The sequence below is a fragment of the Dipodomys spectabilis genome, unplaced genomic scaffold, assembly GCF_019054845.1.
Source record: "Dipodomys spectabilis isolate Male_0828 unplaced genomic scaffold, ASM1905484v1 ptg000231l, whole genome shotgun sequence".
Lineage (NCBI taxonomy): Eukaryota > Metazoa > Chordata > Mammalia > Rodentia > Heteromyidae > Dipodomys > Dipodomys spectabilis.
In genome coordinates this window covers 6,126,314-6,147,100 of record NW_024870908.1, presented here as the reverse complement: position 1 = coordinate 6,147,100, position 20,787 = coordinate 6,126,314, and the positions used below count along the sequence as shown (strand labels likewise).

General features: G+C 53.6%; 1 protein-coding gene across 2 annotated transcripts in view; it reads left to right on the top strand.

Annotated features, from left to right (window-relative positions):
* The window catches only part of Mgrn1 (mahogunin ring finger 1), a 53,392-nt gene that overhangs the window by 16,664 nt on the left and 15,941 nt on the right, over window positions 1-20,787 (top strand). For both annotated transcript variants that reach the window (XM_042698101.1, XM_042698100.1), the window contains exons 2-9: window positions 5,587-5,705; window positions 8,467-8,555; window positions 9,142-9,288; window positions 11,977-12,094; window positions 14,619-14,685; window positions 14,939-14,988; window positions 16,614-16,661; window positions 17,846-17,914. In XM_042698101.1, the coding sequence (XP_042554035.1) occupies window positions 5,587-5,705; window positions 8,467-8,555; window positions 9,142-9,288; window positions 11,977-12,094; window positions 14,619-14,685; window positions 14,939-14,988; window positions 16,614-16,661; window positions 17,846-17,914 (707 nt within the window). The remainder of the gene's footprint in view (window positions 1-5,586; window positions 5,706-8,466; window positions 8,556-9,141; window positions 9,289-11,976; window positions 12,095-14,618; window positions 14,686-14,938; window positions 14,989-16,613; window positions 16,662-17,845; window positions 17,915-20,787) is intronic.

Here is a 20,787-nt window from a genome sequence, read left to right as displayed (position 1 = left end):
GCAGCAACTGGAGCTGGAGTGTGGCAGCCTGGGGATCTGGTGACCAGCAGATTACAGCTTACATGAACACAGCCTCAGTGAGCTGGTGATGAGCCGGTTGGACCCCTTTTGCTGACTGCAGGCAGTGGAGACACTGGCCTCACACCTGGCAGGTGTCCTGAGCATGGAGAGGCCTTCCGGAGAGCCAAACATCCAGGCTCTGGGTGTTTTGATCCCATAGCTCAGACTGCTGAGCTAGGTTTAGCAGCATTTATCAGCTCTGTGTGAAGCTGGTCACCATCCTGTTACTACGGGGTGAGAATTCTCAGCTGTGGAATCAGGGTCTCTTCCAGCCCTGGCCACTGTGCAGGTCTTCCCCAGTCTCTCTTTCTCTACAGCAAGCTCCTGACTGAGGTCACCTATCAAGAGTGCACCCTTAACCAGGGGCCACTCTGTTCTTGGGAGTACACATCTCTGTTTGCTCTGTGGCTGTTCTCGCGGGGACACCGGGGTCTCAGCAAGGGCGTCTACCACTTCTCACTGGCTGGGCGGCCCCCACTGTGTCAACTTCCTTTGCTGTCCAGTAGTGTCTGTCTCAGTATCACTCACCTTTCTAGCCTGGTGGATGTGTGTTGAACTCTCCCTGCTGGTAGTCATAGGGAGGCAGGGTGGTGATCTGTTGTATGTGGTATCTGGCTTTGGGCAGAGGGAGGACAATATAAACCAACCAGGAGGTGAGGAGGAGCAGAACCATGCCGTGACTCAGTGTTGGTGTGGAAGGATTTGGCAGTGAGTGGGCAGATGGCCTCACCTGGGAAGTCCCAAGACAGGAGCAGCTTGTTGGGCCTCAGAGAAAGAGGAAAGTACTCAGGCTCCGGTAAGTGGATGGGGAGGCAGGTGCAAGGCAGGGTGGGCAGTGCTGAGTGGCACCTCTGGTTTGCAGGGTGGGGTGCCCGAGAAGGAGGGGCCTGAGTTCCCTGGGACCTCTGAAATGTGCGGTAGCCCAGTCAGGCACTCGGAGCCCATGTTGCTTGGGTAGGTTGCTTTACGGGGACTAGAACATCCATCACGCTGATGTGTGTTCTGCCCTTACTCTTGGGAGAATGAGGAATGTCTGCAGAGGGTCCATGTGTGGCCTCCAGAGTGGAGGTGTTGTCTTCGGATGAGATCCAAGGCCAGCCTGTTGGCTATTGGGCTGTCCGGGGGCTTGATACGCGCGGGCACAAATGCTTCTCAAGGATCCAGACTAAATACTTTTGACTCAGCGGGTTCCAAACTGTTCTCTTAACATCTAGATGTTTAAAAAATTAAGGTGTAGCTAAATCAGACAGTGTAATTGGGAAAATGTTGAAGACCTGTTTCACACTTCCCACCTTTCCTGCTCTCATCCAAGATTTCCTGACAGATTTACTGTGGATCCTTCCAGTATTGATGGATGTTTTGCGTTTGTTTTTGAGTTGACATTTGTCTGTGTTGTCCAGATTGGGAGCTTCCTAGGGTCACGTGATTTTCCTGCCTCAGCTTCCCGAGTAGTTGGCATGCCAGGTGTGCACCCACCTTGTGATCTGTGGATGAGCTCTGTCCAGTACCTCACTGCTTTGGCAGTTATAACCACTCCTGCGAACTGTAGAGCATTCCTATTCTGATGCTACAGAGACAGTGATCATTGAGCACAGGTACATGCTGAGGACATGTAGTTCAGTCTGGCCTATGCAGAAGGACAGCACCCTCCTTTCTGCTGGCCATTCCTGTGACCAATGACCTAGGGCCTTGCAGCTCTGGTTTTTCTTATCTGTGCATGTGTTCTGTGTCCTGATGTATTTGAATAAGGGATTTCTGGTCTCTTCACAGCTGTTCGTCTCATTATTCACGTCATCCAGTCCATCTATAAGCAGCAAGGACGGGAGCCACCTGAGCTTGTCACCTTTGGTTGTAGACCGTAAACTAGGGGCAATGAAGGGGTTTGTTCTAGCCATGACATCTGAGGACTGACTGACCCCAGGGCTAGGTCCTAGTATGTTGGTGCCATGTGGCTGGGAGTTCTAGGCCAACCCAGGCCTCTGAGTGTGGCTGCAGAAGGATTTTCAGCAGTTCTGATGGGGAAGGCCTTTCCCTGTGACTGTGTGAACAGCTGCCCATTGTTATTGGTAGTGAGATCACTGACACTGTCCCCTGAGTTGTGGGAGGGGAGGGGCTGGGTATGGGGATGAAATCACCAAGTTGGTGTTGAGTCCCAGCTCCACTAACCTCATAGCTCAGTTCCTCTCTGGGGGTCACTGAGGAGACTGAGTGGGGCTGTGGCCTGCAGTGTGGTAGAAGAGCCGCAGATGTGGCTGCTTGCTGTCATCCCTCTTCACACTGGCCTTTTTCCCTCTCCCTCCCTCTCTCCTGGCAATGCCACTTCCTCTTCTTGGTAGCAAGGTGTGTGCATGCATGTACAGACCACACACACACACACGCACATGCACACGCACACACACACACACCCATACACACCACACAGAGGTGCTGTATACCCATATACACCACACAGACACGGGACTGTCTGCATATTTAGAACACATGTTTGTGTGCATTCACACCTATAAGCACACACAACACACCTGCTATCAGTTCCCCTGATTTCTTCCTTCTCTTTTTTTATTTCAGTGCTGCTATTAGTGCTTGCCTTGCATGTAGTAGGCCAGTACTCTACTCCTGAACTACCTGTGAGTCCCTGTTTCTTCCGTAAATATTCTTCTTTAAGGCTGGGGGTGTGGTTCAAGTGGTAGGGTACTTGCTTAACAAGTGGAAGGCCTTGAATTCAAACCCCAGTAATCACTCCCCTCCCCGCCCCACAAAAAAGTTTGTCTTTAAACCAAGTGTGACAGTATATGCCTATGATCCTGGCTGTCGGAATATTGAGATAGAGCAGGAGTTTGAATCCAGTCTGGACTATGCAGTGAGACCCAACCTCAAAACCAACAGCACTTAAAAATAACATAGACCAGTGGCTCACGCCTGTAATCCTAGCTACTGAGGAGGCTGAGATCTGAGGATCATAGTTCAAAGCCAGCCCTGGCAGAAAAGTCCGTGAGACTCTTATCTCCAGTAAACCACCGGAAAACCAGAAGTGGTGCTGTGCCTTAAGCAGTAGAGCGCTAGCCTTGAGCTGAAGAGCTGAGGGACAGCGCCCAAGCCCAGAGTTCAAGCCCCATGACCGACAAGAAAAAAAAAAAGAAAAAAGAAAAGTATAGTAATATAACACACTTGTGAAGACTTCATTTTGCCTTATCTTTTTTTTTTTTTTTTCCTGAGGAAAAGGAACAGCCTGGCCCCTCCTCCTGCCCCACGTGGTCCTCTCCATTTCACTTCTAGAACAGGCTTCCAGTGTGGGGCTTTTAGACCTGCTTCTGTAACAAACATCTCTTGTAAAAGTAACTTTAACACCTATATGGTGATAGTAGAAAATCTACAAAATAGAAAAGAAGCACTAACCCATCATTCAGTCACTTAAATGTGATGCCTGAGTGTCAGGGCCTTGGAGCCTTTGGTGTCTGCCCCAGCATGGTAGCGAAGGAGCCAGCCCAAGGGGGAGGGGTGTGGGGAGGAGCAGGGAAAGAGAGAAGGGAGAGGGAGAGGCGGGAAGAGAGGGAAGAGAAGTGCTCCTGGAGGGGACAAAATGTGAGAGGACTCAGGCAAAGTTTGTGGAACAGACCACATAAGCAAAGGGAAGCAAGTACAAAGGTCCTGAGGCATGCGTGGGGTTGGCAGGCTGTTGTGCAGGTTGCAGTATGTGTTGGGGGGGCTTATCACTGATGGGAAAGTGCTGGGAGGAGGTGGGCATGTGGAGCCTGGGAGACAGGAGCGGTGGTGGCTTTCCCGAGGGTGGGGACTCAGGAGCCCATGGAGATGTGTTAACCACATCATTATCTTTCAGGGCAACAGATTATTCAAAGTTAAGCAACATTCCAGTGTTTTCTTTTTTTTTAGGGTTGGGGGGTCCGGTCGTGGGGCCTGAACTCTGGGCCTGGACGCTGTCCCTCAGCTCTTCAGCTCAAGGCTAGTGCTCTACCACTTGAGCCACAGCGCCACTTCCGGCTTTTTTCTTTTTTGCTTATGTGGTGCTGAGGAATCGAACCCAGGGCCTCATGCATGCAAGGCAAGCGCTCTACCACTGAGCCACCTTCCCAGCCCTCCAGTGTTTTCTGTCTGGTCTCAGCGGGGCCGCGGCAGTGGGAGTGGCTTGGCAGGTTGTTCTGCTCCGGATCTTGAGAGCCAGCCTTCAGACTGAGGCTGGCCCTGAGCAACTCGAGGCCTGTCCACGTGCCCGCAGGTCAGGTGGGCTGTTGGCAGGACCCTCTGATCCTCACCACCTTGCCTCCAGGGGCAGTTCCCAAGTCTTCAGTGTGGCAGCTGCTTTTCCCAGAGCTCTGAAAGTCACTTCCTGTCTCCATACGGCGTCCTGGCTCCTTGTTGGCAGTCTATTCTACGTGGGATTTTGCCAGAGGCAGGGCTCTCTGGAGCCATCTTGGAAGCTTTCTGCTCCCAGGTTTTTTTTTCCCCCCATGGTGGTCATGCCTGCAAGGTTCCCCAGGAGAAGGTTGGAACAGGAGGCTGTGGGCCCAAGGACCCAGCTCCTACCTGGGATCTTGGGATGGCCCAGCTCATTGGTCCAGGGGAGGCCTGGATCCTGTGCCCACCTGCTGCTCCCTGAGCTTCCCCTACCCGGGGCTGTCTGCCCTCACTGAATCCTTGCCCAACACACTTCTGCCCGGTGGGGTCACTGCCCGTATGTGGAGTCACCCCCCCGCCCCCCCCCCCCCCTGCATCTATGCGCTTAGCGCAGGCGGGCTTCCCAGTAGTCACGCTCCACACACCTCACTTTGAGGCAGATCAGGCTGGCTTTAGGCAGGGAGTGCCCTGAAGCCCCTAGCCTAAAACACCACTCCTTTGCCCCATGGTTCTGACTGGCATGAGGTGGGCCATAGACCTACTAAGATTGGAAGCTGGGGTCCAGAGAGAGGGTCACACTGCTGGTGCCCCACAGCAGTGTGGAGATGTGGGGGATGTCACCATTGAGGCTGAGTGCCAAAGTACACTGATGTGTCACTGCAAGGGGCTGTGTGTGAACAGCAGGAGAGTTGGGAAGCATCCTTTGCTCACCTGTGTTACCTTTTTAACTTAGTCTTTCTGTCTTGCTGCATTTTTCTGTCTGGCTTCTGGCCCACATGGTAGGTTAGAATTGAGGTTAGGACCCTGCCTGTCGTCTAGGGTATGGTGGTAGGACTTGAACACATCTTTGTGGGGACACAATTAACTCTCTTTTGGAAATGACCATATTGAGAACTGGAAGGTGAGTCTGTAAGCAGGGCGCAGGCCGGGTGTGGAGCATGGCAGTGGGCAGAGGGAGCAGGCAGGGTGTCTGGAAGGGCCGAGGCTGGCGTGATGGGAGCACAGAGCCAAAGGGACAGGAGCCTTGGGTCTGGGCCCTGCAGCTGCTCTCAAAATGGAGCCTTTCTCGAGGCTGGGCTTCTTGGCCATCAGATATTCCTACTGGCCTGTGTCAAGCCTCATAGTCAACAACTGTGTCTCCTGGTCTACAACTGGACTTCTTTTTTTAAACAGGCAACTACTTTGCTTCACACTTTTTCATGGGAGGTGAGAAATTTGACACCCCTCACCCTGAAGGTTACCTGTTTGGAGAGAACATGGATTTGAACTTCCTGGGCAGCCGCCCTGTCCAGGTAGGTCTGGGCGGGGCCAGGGAAGGGATTGTCATCTGTGAGGATGAGCAGACACCATATCCCTTACATGGGGCAGAGCTTCTGGCAGGCATGCCGCCGAGCAGAGCCAGAACCGGGCACGTGACTTGGAATGGGGTGTGTCCTGGCACTGTCTCTATGAGACCAGATGGCCAGAGTGGGTCACAGAGGGACAGAGCAACCATGGTGGCCCTGCTGTATCTGGGCTGCATCCAAGACTCTTGGATGACTTAAAAATTTTTATTAGTGTACATTATTGGGGCGGGGGTGGGGGGCTAAGAGAGATGATGGTTGTGACATTTCCTTTCTACAGTGTATTCCAGTCAGTCTCGCCGCCTCTGTTTGCTTTCCCCTTCCCCTTTCCAAGAATAATTTCAAACAAGTTCTATTTTTATACATACAAACACTCTACTTTGAATGTATTCATTCTTGGATATCTCTTTGAAAAGCAAAGAGAGCTAGATCCTAGTGACTTACAATGCTAGTTATGTGGGAGGCTGAGATAGGATTGGGGTTTAAGGCTAGCTTGTGCATACATGCAAGGTCCCTTCTCAACCAGTAGCTGGGTGCAGTGGCTCACACCTGTAATCCTAGGTATGTGGAAGGATGAGACTGAGAGGATCATTGTTTTAGACCAGCTCAGGCAGAAAAGTCTACTGGACTTGACTCAGCAGAAGCAGCTGGTGTGCTCATGTGTGCCTGTTATCCTAGGTAGGATGAGGAGCCTAAAATAGGAAGAGCACAGTTCAGGTCATGCCTGGCAGAAAGCAAGATCCTATCTAAAAAATAATGCAAAACACAGCTGACAGGGTAGACGGTACCCCGTCAAGGGTAGAGTGTCTGTTTGGAAAGCAAGTTCAACTCCCTGACCCCCCCAGGAAAAGCAGGAAGGCAGAGAGACCAGGACAGCTATACCAGGCTTCCAGCAAGTGTGAGTGCCAGCCAGGTGGGCAGAGGGTAGAGGAGGAGGTGGCACAGACCCTGAGTGGCCAAGAAGGCCTGCAGCAAGCCCCAGGCAGAGACTGGCGGCCCAACCCCAGAGGCATGAGAGGCATTATTGGGGTGGATTGTGGAAATGTCTGAGTACAAAGCAGGTTTGGCCAAGGAGAGGAGGAAGGAGCTGTGGGCTCCTGGGGAAGGTGTAAGGGGAAGCACACTAGCGTGCAAGAGGAAGGGGGCTTGAGAGGCAGAAGTAAAGTCTGGAGGGCCAGGCTGGTGAGGTCTGCCAGAGCTGGGCATGATGGCTGGGGAAGGGGTTGGATGGAGAGGAGCTGAGGCCAGGAAGAAAACCCCAGGTTTGGGTTTTGAAATGGAGTAGGCGGGCAGAAGGCCCTAAGTAGACAGGGATCATGGTTCCCCAAGGCTGCTGCAGCTGGGCATCCTTTGGGCCTGGCGATGTCCTTCCCACCAGGGGTTTCCAGGTTGGTTTGGCCATGGAGCTGCTGGTTGACCTGAAGCCTTGGCGCGCTGAACGCCTGCAGGCCAAAGCTGGGGCTAAGTTCTGGGCCAGCAGGGACAGGTCAGAAAGGATGTGTTTGAAATATTTGTGGCCTCAGCCTCAGGACTGGTACACAAGGCCACCTGCAAGTCTCCTTTCCCCTTTGTCCTTTCTCCTCTCTTCCCTCTGCCCCCTCCCTTGTACTGAGGTTTGAACTCAGTGCCACACTGTTGCTAGGCAGATGCTCTGTATGGAGCAATGCTTCCAGCTCTTTTTTACACTGGTTACTAAGAGATAGGATCTCACTTTTCATCGGGGCTTTATTACCCTTCTATTTTATGCTTCATGTCCTACCTGGGACAACAGGTATGCACCATCATGCCCAGCTTCTTCCATGGAGATAGAGACTTTTTTTTTTGCCTAGGCTGTCCTGATCCTGTTCCCTAACTCAGCATCCTGAGTAGCTAAGATTACAGATGGCTCACATCTGGCCATCAGCACCCATCTATGCCCAACTGTTTGCACATGTGCATGCTGGTCCTGGGGCTTGAACTCCGGGCCTGGGCATTGTCTCTGAACCTTTTTCCTTAGGCTCATGCTCTACCCCTTGAGCCATGGCTCCACTTCTGGGGTTTTTTTTTTTGCTGGTTATTTGGAAATACGAGGCTTGTGGATTTTCCTGCCTGAGCTGGCTTTGACCCTGATCCTCAGAGCTCAGCCTCCTGAGTAGCTAAGATTACAGGCGTGAGCCACGGATGCCTGTCAGTGCCCACTATTTTTATTTCCTTACTTGGAAGCACTGAGGATCCATCTGCAGTTTTGGAGAATGGCCCAGAGCCACTTGGTGCCTCAGTGTCTCTAGTGATATGAAACAACATATGACTGGCTCACAGAATGACCAGCACACATAATATCACAGGCAGGACACGGACACGGACAGGGACACAGCCATGTCTTCCATATTTACACGTGTGCGTTCTAACCACCTTCCCAAATCCTGTGGACTGTGTGACTTGACTGCCCATGAGGCCAGCCTTGTCTGCTTCCCTCTGGGATCTCTGGAGATTGTGGAGTTGCTCAGGGTCCTTCCTGGAATTGGGGGCTGTGGTCACATCACTCAGGGCGGTATTGATCCTAGCCATGCACTGGCTGCGTGGCTGTGGTTTCTTTAGTGTAATCTAGAGTTAACACAAGATATCTACCCAGTGTCCAGCACAGCCCTTCACTCGGGGAACTCAGGAACCCTGCAGAGTTAGGACCACTGTTCCCCAGCCTTCCAAATGGCTGTGCATTTTTTCTTCCTAGTTTCCCTACGTTACCCCTGCCCCCCACGAGCCGGTGAAGACACTGAGGAGCCTGGTGAACATCCGCAAGGACTCCCTCCGGCTTGTGAGGTAACCCTCGTCCTGCCTGCGGGGGTGTCAGAGGACCTGTGGTGGCACAGAGGCACAGTGGAGGTTCGGGAAGGGGGGCAGTGTGGAGGGGGCCAGTCCCTCCTCCTGTGTAGGGTCAGAAGTTAGTCCTTCAAACCAGATTCTCCTATGACTGGTTATCCCTCAGGGACACTGGGCAGTGTCTGGAGACCACTAGCAGCTTGGTGCCTCAGGATCCAATGTGCAGAGGCCCAGGAGCTGGTCAGTTCCCCTGGAACGCAGGATGCCCCTCAGCCAGGGATGGTCCAGCGCAGGGGTCAGCACCTGCTGCTGCTGCTGCTGCTCTAGACAGCAGACTGAGGCACTAGGCTGTCCTAAACCAGGAAGACTTACCCCTCTTTCCACAAGCTGACAAGGGGAGCAGTCCCCAACCTAACGTGGGGGAGCAGTTCGTCAGAGATGGGCCTTATTGTACAAGCAGGGAACAGGCCTCTGAGCTTGCCAGCGGAGTGGACCTGTCTGAGCATCGACTGGCCTGAGGTGTGTTGGCGGGCCAGCCCCAGCAGGCTGTCGTCCCTGACCTGTGCCTTCTTCCCTCCTTGGCCAGGTATAAAGACGATGCTGACAGCCCCACCGAGGATGGTGAGAAGCCCCGGGTGCTCTACAGCCTGGAGTTCACTTTCGACGCGGATGCACGCGTGGCCATCACCATCTACTGCCAGGCAGTGGAGGAGTTCCTGAACGGCACCGCAGTGTGAGCCCCGTCTGCATCGCTGTGTGCTTGCTGCCTATGTGCTCTCAGTACCTCATGCTTCTTCCTTCCTTTCTTTGTGGTGCTGGTGATGGAACACAGGGTTTGCTGGTGCTGGACGGTGATCCACCTCTGAGCTACCCCTACCCCTGCCCTTTGAGTTCTTACGGAGGTTACATAGATCATTAACACAATCCCCCTTCTGGAGGAGACATGAGACTGGAAGGTCTTTCTGCTGGCCAGTCTCCCATCAGTCCATTGGACAGAGATGCTCTCGTTGCCCTGGAAGTCACAGTAGAGCTAAGTCTCAAGATATATAGGCAACCTAGGGCAGAGACCAAATGTGTATTTTCTTTTTATCATGTCATAGTTCCAAATTTGAGCTTTTAGAGATTTTACTTAAAGTAAGAGTTCTGGGCTGGGAAGGTGGTTTAGTAGTAGAGTGATTGCCTAGCATGCATGAAGCCCTGGTACTACATAAACAGATTCCTCGGTACTACATAAGCAGAAAAAGCTGGAAGTGGTGCTGTGGCTCAAGTGGAAAAGTGCTAGGTTTGAGCAGAAAATCTCACAGCACCCAGGCTCCAAGTTCAAGCCCCATGACCACCCCCCCCCAAAAAAAAAAGTGCATTTAAGCTGGGTGCTGGGGCTCATGCCTTTAATCCTAGCTACTCAGGATGTTGAGATCTGAGGATCACGGTTCAAAGCCAGCCCAGGCAGGAAAGTCTGTGAGACTCTTATCTTCAATAAATCACTAGAAAACCAGAATTCACACTGTGGCTCAAGTGGTAGAGCGCTCGCTTTGAGCTGAAGTGCACAGGAACAACGCCCAGGCCCAGAGTTCAAGCCCCATGATTGACCAAAAAAAAAAACATGTAGATTCTGCTCGGTGCCAGTGACTCAGTGCCTGTAATCCTAGCTACGCAAGAGGTTGAGCACTGAGGAACGCAGTTCAAAGCCAGCTGGGCCAGGAAAGTCCCTAAGACTCATCTCCAGTTAACCACCAGAAATCAGAAGTGTTGCTATGGCTCAAGTGGAGAGTACTAGCCTTGAGCTGAGGGCCATCATCCAGGTCGAGTTCAAGCCCCACAACCAATCAAAAAAAAAAAAAAAAAAAAAGAGTTCTGCTACTCCCAGATGTTTTTAGCTGCAGCTTCTCGATGAGATGACAAGGCTGCTCCAGCAGCAAGGCCAGCCTTGGCCCGTGTGACCTTGGGGATGGGCAGAGATGGCCCACATCTCTCCTTTCTTGGGTAAGACCTGTGGGAAGGCAGGTTTGGGTCTGGACGTGGTGGAGACCGAGGGCGGCCCGGCTCACTGCTGTGTCATGAGGATGGTTCAGGCTTTGCCCTCGTGGTTGGCACACTCCTCACACAGCTTCTCACACCAGGACGTCTACTTCGCCTAGAGGTGGCGCTTCCTAGGAACCATGCTACCAGGCAAGGCCACTAGACGCCCTGGGACAGCACCCAGGCCCAGAGTTCAAGGCCCTACAACCGGACCCAAAAAAACAAAAAAAAACCAGTCCTATTGCCACCACAAGGGCTGGAAAAGCAGAGGGAGACAACCACAGTTGTCTGCTCCTGGGCTGTGTCCCAGAACCTGCCACTCTGCTCCCTTCTAAGGCCTGTTCCCCTCCTGGTTTGCTGGCTCCTCTGGTATCAGAAACGAGTCCTCAGGCAGAGAAACAGGGAAGCTCTACATGCTGGAGGCCGAGCCTGGGGACATGGACCCACCAGCCAGGCTGCTCTGTCCTTCTCCTCCTTCCCTGACCTTCCCTGCCTCCCAGCCAGGAAGCAGGCTCCAGAGGTAAATGCAGCACCTCACAGCTAGAAAAAGAGCCTGCGCTGTTGCAGGCATCTTCCGGGCAGCCTGCCTCTTGTGGAGCTCCCACACTGACCACAGCAGCAACCTCCCCTCCCCCAGCTGCCCAGGCTCCCATGCGTGTCCTCTGTCACAGGGAGGCCCCAGGACTGTGAGTGTGGGGCAGGGCACAGGGAGGGGGAGGCTTGCGTAGAGTGTCGTTGGATTCCTCAGTGGGAAACGACAGTTTATCAAGGCTGCAAATGGTGTGCTCCTAGCCCAGTCTTTCTCTTAAGAAATCTGCCTCAGGCGTGCTTGTACATGGACAGAAGGGTGGACCTGGAAGGTAGTGGAGGCCACTCTGAGCGACTCATGGAACTTAGCATCTCCTCAGGGTGGTGGGACAGCTTCAGAGCTGGAAAGAGGGTGCAGGTTGGCAGCTTATGGAGGTGGATGAGGAGACCCCATCCCAAGCAGACACAAAAATGTGGTGGGTCCCAGGAGCCATACCTGTGCCCTGGGAGGCAGATGGGGTGCAGGGCAGGAAGGAGTCTTCTGTACCATGTTCTTTCAGAAAAAGTAAGCAGAGCAAATGCCCATTGGGCAGGTGTCCCTTGGCTGGGACAGTAGCAGAGGTCTTATGCCAGGTGGGCTCAGGAAAATTGTTACCAGGCATCGCTGGGCAGAGCTGTGTGCCAAGCAGAGAAGCGAAGCAGCTTGGCCAGGAAGGTCCTATCTGCCCCCAACCGGAGGGCTGGGGTCCTTCTGTTCCATCCTTTAAATAAAACACATGGCTGCAGCTCTGCTGGCTGGGAGGGAGGCAGGCAGACTCCCAGCCTGCGAGCGAGCGAGGCCTACACATTCATCTTACCACCCTGCTGCCCTCAGGTACAGCCCCAAGAGCTCTGCTCTGCAGTCGGAGACAGTGCACTACAAGAGGGGCGTGAGCCAGCAGTTCTCCCTGCCATCCTTCAAGATTGACTTCTCCGAGTGGAAAGATGATGAGGTAAGTCCCGCACATTCCTTCTTGTCCGCCTTCTTCCTCCTGAGTTCTTGCCGCTTAGATAGGCCCACTGGGGGTTCTGGGCACTGTATGCAGGAGGACAGTGGTCCCGAGGGGCCCAGGCAGGTGTTCAGAGGGCTCTGTAATCCCGGGCTGCTGGTGGGAGAGAGGAGGGGTGCTGAGGGCTTAGATGGTTGGTTTTGGTTCCGAGCTCAGCCCAGCAGCCAAGAGCAGTGCACAGGGCTTGGAGGTGCCCCAGCGTGCCACGTGCTTCATCAAGAGTCCCAAAGCTCTGCCCTTCCTGGATGTCTCCATTACCACAGCTAGCCTGTCACCTGGGCAGTTCACTCCAACACTTTTGTCACTGGGGTACCTTTGGGATGGTGGCTGCTATATGCTAAAGCAGGTTCACAAGGGGATTTCTTTCTTGGCGTGTCACCCCAGAGCAGGGCAGGAAGCCTGGGAGAGAGAGCTGGCTGTCTCCTTCTAAGTAGTCCCCAGAGCCTGAGTCTCCAGCAGGCCATCTCTGTCTCGTGGGCACCATGTGGTCAGAGATGGTCAGAGATGATGGTGACTGACTGTTAAGGAGCAGTGGTTGGCGGGTTACTAGTTTATCCTTCTAACGGTTGCTTCCCAAAGCTTCCCATGAGCATAGAGTGGTTAAGTATGAGCTCATGTCACTGACTGAGCAGGAAGCCCTGCTTCAGTCCTGTGCCAGGCAGAGCCAATACGGCAGTTGGAGTTTTTTGCTGTGCTGCACGTGATCTCATTTGGCTGTATTTGGATACCTTTTCATGGCTGCTTCTCCCAGTCCCCCTCCTTACCTGTCTCTTGACTCCTTTTTCCTCAACTGTTTCCAGAAGAAAATTTCCCGTCTTGACAAGTTTCTTTTTCCTTTCTTTTTCTTTTTTTTCTTTTGCCAGTTCTGGGGCTTGAACTCAGGTCCTGGGCACTGTCCCTGAGCTTTTTTTTTTTTTTTGGGGTCCGGTGGTGGGGCCCGAACTCTGGGCCTGGGCCCTGTCCCTCAGCTCTTCAGCTCAAGGCTAGCACTCTACCACGTGAGCCACAGCACTACTTCTGGCTTTTTTTTCTTTTTGCTTATGTGGTGCTGAGGAATTGAACCCCGGGCCTCATGCATGCAAGGCAAGCGCTCTACCACTGAGCCACCTTCCCAGCCCCTGAGCTTTTTTTTTTTTTTTTTTTTTGCTCAGAGCTAGCACTCTACCACTTAAGCCACAGCACCACATTCAGCTTTTTCTGTTTATGTGGTGCTGAGGAATCGAACCCAGGGCTTTATGTATGCTAGACAAGCACTCTACCACTCTACCACATTCCCAGCCCTACCTAACAGTTGTATTTTTTGTTTTGTTTTTGTTCTTTCCTTTTTGGTACTGTGGATTGAACCCAGGACATTGCATTTGCAAAACAAGCACTTTGCCACTGAGCTTCATTCCAGCCCTTGACATTTTTTTGTTGCTGTTGGTGTGGGGCCTGAACTCTGGGCCTGGGTGCTGTCCCTCAGCTCTTCAGCTCTACCACTTGAGCCACAGCATCACTTCTGGCTTTTTCTACTTATGTGGTATTGAATTGAACCCAGGAACTCATGCATGCAAGGCAAGTACTCTACCATTAAACTACCTTCCCAGTCCAATAATTCCTAAAAAGAAACATTTTACCAGGTACTGGTAGCTCACACTTGGAATCGTGGCAACTCAGGCTGAAATCTGAGGATCGCAGTTCAAAGCCAGCCTGGGCAGGAAACGCCATGAGACTCTTAACACCAATAAACTATCAAAAAGACAGAAATGCGGGGCTGGGAAGGTAGCTCAGTGGTAGAGTGCTTGCCTCACATTCATGAGGCTTTGGGTTCGATTCCTCAGCACGACATAAGCAGAAAAAAGCCAGAAGTGATGCTGTGGCTTGAGTGGTAGAGCACTAGCCTTGAGCTGAAGAGCTGAGGGACAGAGCCCAGGCCCAGAGTTCAAGCCCCATGACCAACACCCCCTTCCCCCCCCCAAAATGGAGCTGTGGCTCAAGTGGTAGCCTTTAGCACAGGATAGCACCCAGGCCTTGAGTTCAAGTCCCAGGACTGGTACCAACCTCCTCCTTCCCCCAATTTTCCCTGTTCTGCATGAGTTACATTCCTGAGTGTAAAAAGCCCATGCATGTGGAGCCTGGATCTCTGGGATCAGCTGGGATGCACTTCTGGCTGGGGTTTTGTGGTTTCCACATGTGGGTTTACAGGGCGTACCGAGGGCATGCTAAGGGCTTAGGGCAGACCCCTGTGCTCTGCCTCTGGCCCACTACCTAAGACTGAGAACAGCGCTAACCACCTTGTGCCTGGAGAATTCCTCTTTGGGGTGATAAAACAGTTCTGGAAATGGGTACTGGTGATGGTTGTGTGATGCTGAGTGTCCTAGACACCATTTTAAGCTCAAGCCCTCTGCGCTCGACTGCCATCCTGTTCACCAGCCTTCTCCAGCTCTGGCACCCATGTGTCCTGATTGTTCTCACCTCCTCTCCTCAGCTGAACTTCGACCTGGACCGGGGTGTGTTTCCAGTGGTCATCCAAGCTGTGGTGGACGAGGGAGATGGTGAGCATCGGCTTTTCTGCTGTCCTCCTCCTGAGTGGCTGGGCCTGTGATGCGGAAACGGCTGCGGTTGGCCTTGGTTGGGTGCTATTGAGTGTCGCCACAGCCCACATGCTGGCGTGGGGCCGAGCGGTTGCCATGCGGAGTGCTTGGAGGATAGGGAGGGGGTGAGCTGCTGCTGGAGGGGCTGGGACAGGAGGCTGGCCTGGCAAGCTTCCTGTGCCCTCACAACCCTCCTCTCTCGTCTCCCCTTCAGTTGTGGAAGTGACGGGCCATGCTCATGTGCTCTTGGCTGCCTTTGAAAAGGTAAGCGCCATCAGAGGCCACAAACCTGAGGCCTGGGAGCCAGGGCAGGGGCAGCCGTTGGAGACCAGAAGCCTGAGCATAAGGACTAGCAATTGGTGCAGGCTCGAGTAGCAAGCCAGGGCTGTGGAAGACACCACCATTTCTCAGTTCCTGGGAGAACCAGTCCTGTGGAACCCACCGGCACAGGCCAGAATGCCGGCTCACAGTGCCATAGATTGGTTTTCCCTGATGTTTGGAGTGATGATAGGCCCCTCAGGCCAGGGCCTATCCCGCCAGGCTGGGTGCACCAGAGTGTGGGCTTGTGCCACCTAGTACCCGCCGCAGCACCACCCAGTGTACTTCCCTCCTTGCGTTACACTGCCCCTTTCTCCACCTGGCTGCAGCACCCAGACCCAGCAGTGCTGGGCAGTTTCCTGCAGGCGTGTCCTGACTTGCTGGGGACACGCACTTAGTTTGTCCCTACTTGCTTGACGTCATGAGACCAAGCTTACCTCTCGCTCGTGATTGCAGCCTCGGAGTTGGGCGCGGTTCAGGAGTAGTGGTGGGTACCAGCATTCCCAAACCTAGGTAGGTCCTGGCTCACTTGAGGAGTTTGCTGAAGGATAATGTTGTCTCTGACCCATAATGCCCTCCTTCCCCTTCAGGCCCTTGAAAGCAACTGGCACTCTGCAGCAGAGAAGTGTTTCCGCACCAGGTTGGGCCCTAGGTAGACCAGGAGACAAGGACCCTACAGCGAGTGGGTTCAGGATGCTTGGTGTGGATTTCCACCCCACCTGGGCCTCCCTGTTCCAGGGCCCTTACCCTGTGACCCCTGAACAGCCCAGCTTCTGTGACCTGGAGGTCTGCACAGCTGGGTCAGGTGGAGACTGCTCTGACTTGTGAATCCTGTGTTGGGGCTGGGGCAGGGGTGCAGCCAGTGCTGGTGAGCACGTCTCCTCCCTCTTGGCACCAGGCTGCTGGTCACTCTTGGCCTTGTTGGAGAAATGGCTACTGTTCACACATCTACAAGTTCTGGCCCAGCCAGGTGGGCTGGCCGTGGCTCACATTCCATTCCAGGCTTACAGTTTAGAACCCAGTACGAAATTTCTAGAAGGCCTCGCTGGCCTTACCAGATAATCCTGGTCTTGGTTGACTCAGAAGGGGTGACTAATATTGTTCCCAAATCTCAGATTGAATGCCTTCGCTAATCTTCTCGCAGTTTGACACACTACACGCATGGCTCTGTCTTGCCCTGAGCATTTCCAGCACCCCACACTGTCCTGTGTGTGTGGCCATGTGCCAGGCTACCTTCCTAATGAGACCCAGCCGTTGGGGAGAAAGCGCCTGGGCTGAATGATGCTGCTGCTGCCAGCTGCTGCCACTGGCTACAGGCGGCTCTGTCCATCCCGGAGCTTGGCCAGATGGTTCCACCTTGAGCCTGCTTGAGAAGCCCCCGGGAAAGTTGGACTCTGTAGGATAGGCAGGGCCTGGCAGGCCCGTTTGGAAGCCAGGGCTCAGGCTCCTTGTCCCTAGATCCTTCCTTCCTTTAGCGTGGATGGGGGTGGCCAGGGCAGACCTCTAGCTGCAAGAGCAGGTGTGCTTGGAGCAGCCAGCTGACCATATTGACTCGTGTCTTTCCCTTGCAGCACGTGGATGGAAGCTTCTCCGTGAAGCCTTTAAAGCAGAAGCAGATTGTAAGTGGCACATAGACTTTGTGACCCCTTGTTTGAGAAGATGTGTGCATGGGTGTGCTCATGTCCCCGGGCTCCATGGGCTGCTCCTCCTGGGCCTGTTGTCTTGAGTCTTTCCCTTTAGGCTCCTTGTTCTGCAGAGTCTTGGGGTGCATGGGCCACACACCCACTGAGTACCACAGCCAGTCTTGTAGGCCCCGAGTCTTGAGTTTGATCCATGGTGCCTGGAACACAGTTGAGCACTTGGTGAACATTTGCTGAACAAGTGGTGAGCAAGGAAGGATACAGGAGACTGCCTTGGCCTCTCCCTTTCCCCTCACATTGCTAGAGCTGGGACAGCACTGGGCAGAGACTCAATTGAAGGAACACAGGGGAAATCCCAGAATGAGTGAGGTCTGTAACTGATGGGGTTTCTCTTTGGGGTCCTTAATCATGTGGTTCTACACTGAGAAGTTACTCCTGGAGGCCTTCTGCTTCAGTGACGGGGGGAGGGCCTCTAACTGGGGCTGTTGAGACCCTGATATTGAGACCCAACTTTAGCAATACTTGGGTTCATGTTCCAAGGCTGTGGTTAGCAGATGTCCTGTGGGTAGCTTCCCAGTGCTGTAGCACAGGACTGGAGCTTGCTAGCTTTTTGATACAGAGAAGACCCCGGAGGACCCAGACTCTGAAGGGGCTGGTGGGCAGCAGACCCCAGCAGGTGATGCTTGTCTTGAGAGAGGCCCTGGCTCCCTGGAACTAAAGGACCTGGAAGCTAAGGCCTCTCTGGAGCAGGGTCATCATGAGGCTTCAGATCAGAAGTGAATGAGAAGGCAGGTTACCGCTGCATTCAAATGGAATTGGTGTTTTTGAGACCAGAGATGTTTTTAACTCCTCTGGAAGGTGATTCTGAAAAGTGGTCGCTTTGCAGGCTACTGTCTGCTGCACACACATGGACTGGCCACTCCTGCTGGTGGTGGGAATGATGGATAAGCAACTTGGTGCAGGCCCCCTGATGAGGGGGACAGCTGGGCCCCCAGCCCTGCTCCCTGAGCTGGGCTGGCCAATAGCAGGTTTCCCTGGTCCTCTCCTGGCATTGGTCCGTTCTCTGCCACACCTGTCCTGGGTCTGAGCCCTACTCTTCAGAGGTGGTACCAGGAGTTCTCCATGGGGGACATCAAGCCCAGCACTTCTTTCTGCCCCCCCAGGTGGACCGGGTCAGCTACCTGCTGCAGGAGATCTACGGCATTGAGAACAAGAACAATCAGGAAACCAAGGTGTGTCCTTGGGGCGCCTACCTGGACTCCTGGCATTACACACTTGGGTTTCTGTCTGCCTGATGGGGACCTGCCAGCTCTCCCAGGCTTGACCCAGAGCCTCTGCGGGTTGATGGAAGGAGGCCTTCCCTAGGAGGTCCTGGGCTCTTAAGATGCCACAATTTTTCCCAATTCCTTTTTTAGAAGTAATGGTTTTGGTACACTTTGTCCTTTCCCAGCAAGTTCCCTGGCTAGTTTTGTAAATCCCTGTCTCTGGTCTTCTGGGACTTTCTTTCCCTCCTTCTTGTTGTGCTGTGCTGCCCCCTGCTGGCTCTCACTTCCCTGCAGACTAGTAGTAGGACCTACTTGCTGACGAAGAAGCTGTGGTGGCTGACACAGAAATGGTGCAGCACAGCAGCAAGGGAAGAGCAGCCAAGGATGAAGTTGGGGCCTGATTGTCTTCTGCATTGTTTCTAAAGGCACCCGGGCACAAACAAAAGTTCTATCCACGTTTAAAACCTCTCAGAGGCTGGGCATGATGGCTAACACTGACAGTCCCACCTACTTGGGACACAGATTGGGAGGATCTTGACCAGAGGGCTACTGGGCCAAAAATTTGTGAGACCTGTGTCAAGCAAAAGCTTGACGTGGCATGTGCCTGCTACCCCAGTAAGAAGACCCCATCCCAAGTCACTAAAGCTAAAGGACTTGGGTTATGCAGGCATGGTGCACTGCATTCAAACTTGGGTGGAGGGGACTGTGAATGTCATGTACCAGCTGAAGCAGCACCTGGTCTAGGACAGCTGGAGCCAGCCAGAGGCTGGGAGGCCCAGGCCTGGCCTCAGCCAAGTACACTTTGCTCTTCCAAGTGTTTTACAGTGAGGGGTCACTGTCTTTGTAGGAAAGGCCAGATAAGATAACAGTTTTTTTTTTGATGTTAAGGGCAATCTGTTTTCCATGGCTAGCGCTCAGATGCAGCTGTGACAGCTCAGCAATACCAGGCATGCCTGTGTGTCCCAGTAAAACTACTCACTGAAGCCTGGTGCTGGTGGCTCACAGTTGTGATCTTAGCTACTCAGGAGACTGAGACTTGAGGATCATGGTTCAAAGCCAGCCACAGTTCAAAGCCAATAAACCACCAGAAAATCAGAAGTGGTGCCATGGCTCAAGTGGTAGAGCAACTAGCCTTGAGCTGAAGAGCTGAAGGACAGCGCCCAGGCCCAGAGTTCAAGCCTCACAACTCCCTCACCCCCCCCCCCCCCAAAAAAATAAACTGAAATAGAGTGGGCTCATTTTTTCAATTCCTGTTTACAACCAAAACCAAATCTATACGGTAATTGGGTTTCTGGAAGCTGCCATTGTTTATTTAGGAACTGTATTTCTAACAAGTCAGATTCTATGTTTTACCATATGGATGGACATTGCAAAGACCTCAAGTCATGCAGCTCTCCAGCATTTTATGTGTCTGGATGGGTGCCAGAGAGTGAGTTGTAATGGTTTGGGTAGGGAGCAGCACATGACACCCCTCTGTGATGACGTCCCTCTGTGATGACACCCCTCTGTGATGACGTCCCTCTGTGATGACACCCCTCTGTGATGACGCCCCTCTGTGATGACGCCCCCTCTGTGATGATACCCCTCTGTGATGACACCCCTCTGTGGTGACACCCCTCTGTGATGACGTCCCTCTGTGATGACGCCCTCTGTGATGACGCCCCCTGTGATGACGCCCCCCTGTGATGACACCCCTCTGTGATGACACCCCTCTGTGATGACGTCCCTCTGTGATGACGCCCCTCTGTGATGACGTCCCTCTGTGATGACACCCCTCTGTGATGACGTCCCTCTGTGATGACACCCCTCTGTGGTGACACCCCTCTGTGATGACACCCCCCTGTGATGACGCCCCTCTGTGATGACACCCCTCTGTGATGACGTCCCTCTGTGATGACACCCCTCTGTGATGACACCCCCCTGTGATGACGCCCCTCTGTGATGACGTCCCTCTGTGATGACACCCCTCTGTGATGATGCCCCTCTGTGATGACGCCCCTCTGTGATGACACCCCTCTGTGATGATGCCCCTCTGTGATGACACCCCTCTGTGATGACGCCCCTCTGTGATGACGTCCCTCTGTGATGACACCCCTCTGTGATGACACCCCTCTGTGATGACATCCCTCTGTGATGACGCCCCTCTGTGATGACGTCCCTCTCTGTGATGACGTCCCTCTGTGATGACGTCCCTCTGTGATGACACCCCTCTGTGATGATGCCCCCCTGTGATGACGTCCCTCTGTGATGACACCCCTCTGTGATGACACCCCTCTGTGATGACGTCCCTCTGTGATGACACCCCTCTGTGATGACACCCCTCTGTGATGACGTCCCTCTGTGATGACGCCCCTCTGTGATGACACCCCTCTGTGATGACGTCCCTCTGTGATGACACCCCTCTGTGATGATGCCCCTCTGTGATGACACCCCTCTGTGATGACGCCCCCCTGTGATGACGTCCCTCTGTGATGACCCCCCTCTGTGATGACGTCCCTCTGTGATGACGCCCCTCTGTGATGACACCCCTCTGTGATGACGTCCCTCTGTGATGACACCCCTCTGTGATGATGCCCCTCTGTGATGACACCCCTCTGTGATGACGCCCCCCTGTGATGACACCCCCCTGTGATGACGCCCCCCTGTGATGACACCCCTCTGTGATGACACCCCTCTGTGATGACATCCCTCTGTGATGACGCCCCTCTGTGATGACGTCCCTCTCTGTGATGACGTCCCTCTGTGATGACGTCCCTCTGTGATGACACCCCTCTGTGATGATGCCCCCCTGTGATGACGCCCCTCTGTGATGACGTCCCTCTGTGATGATGCCCCTCTGT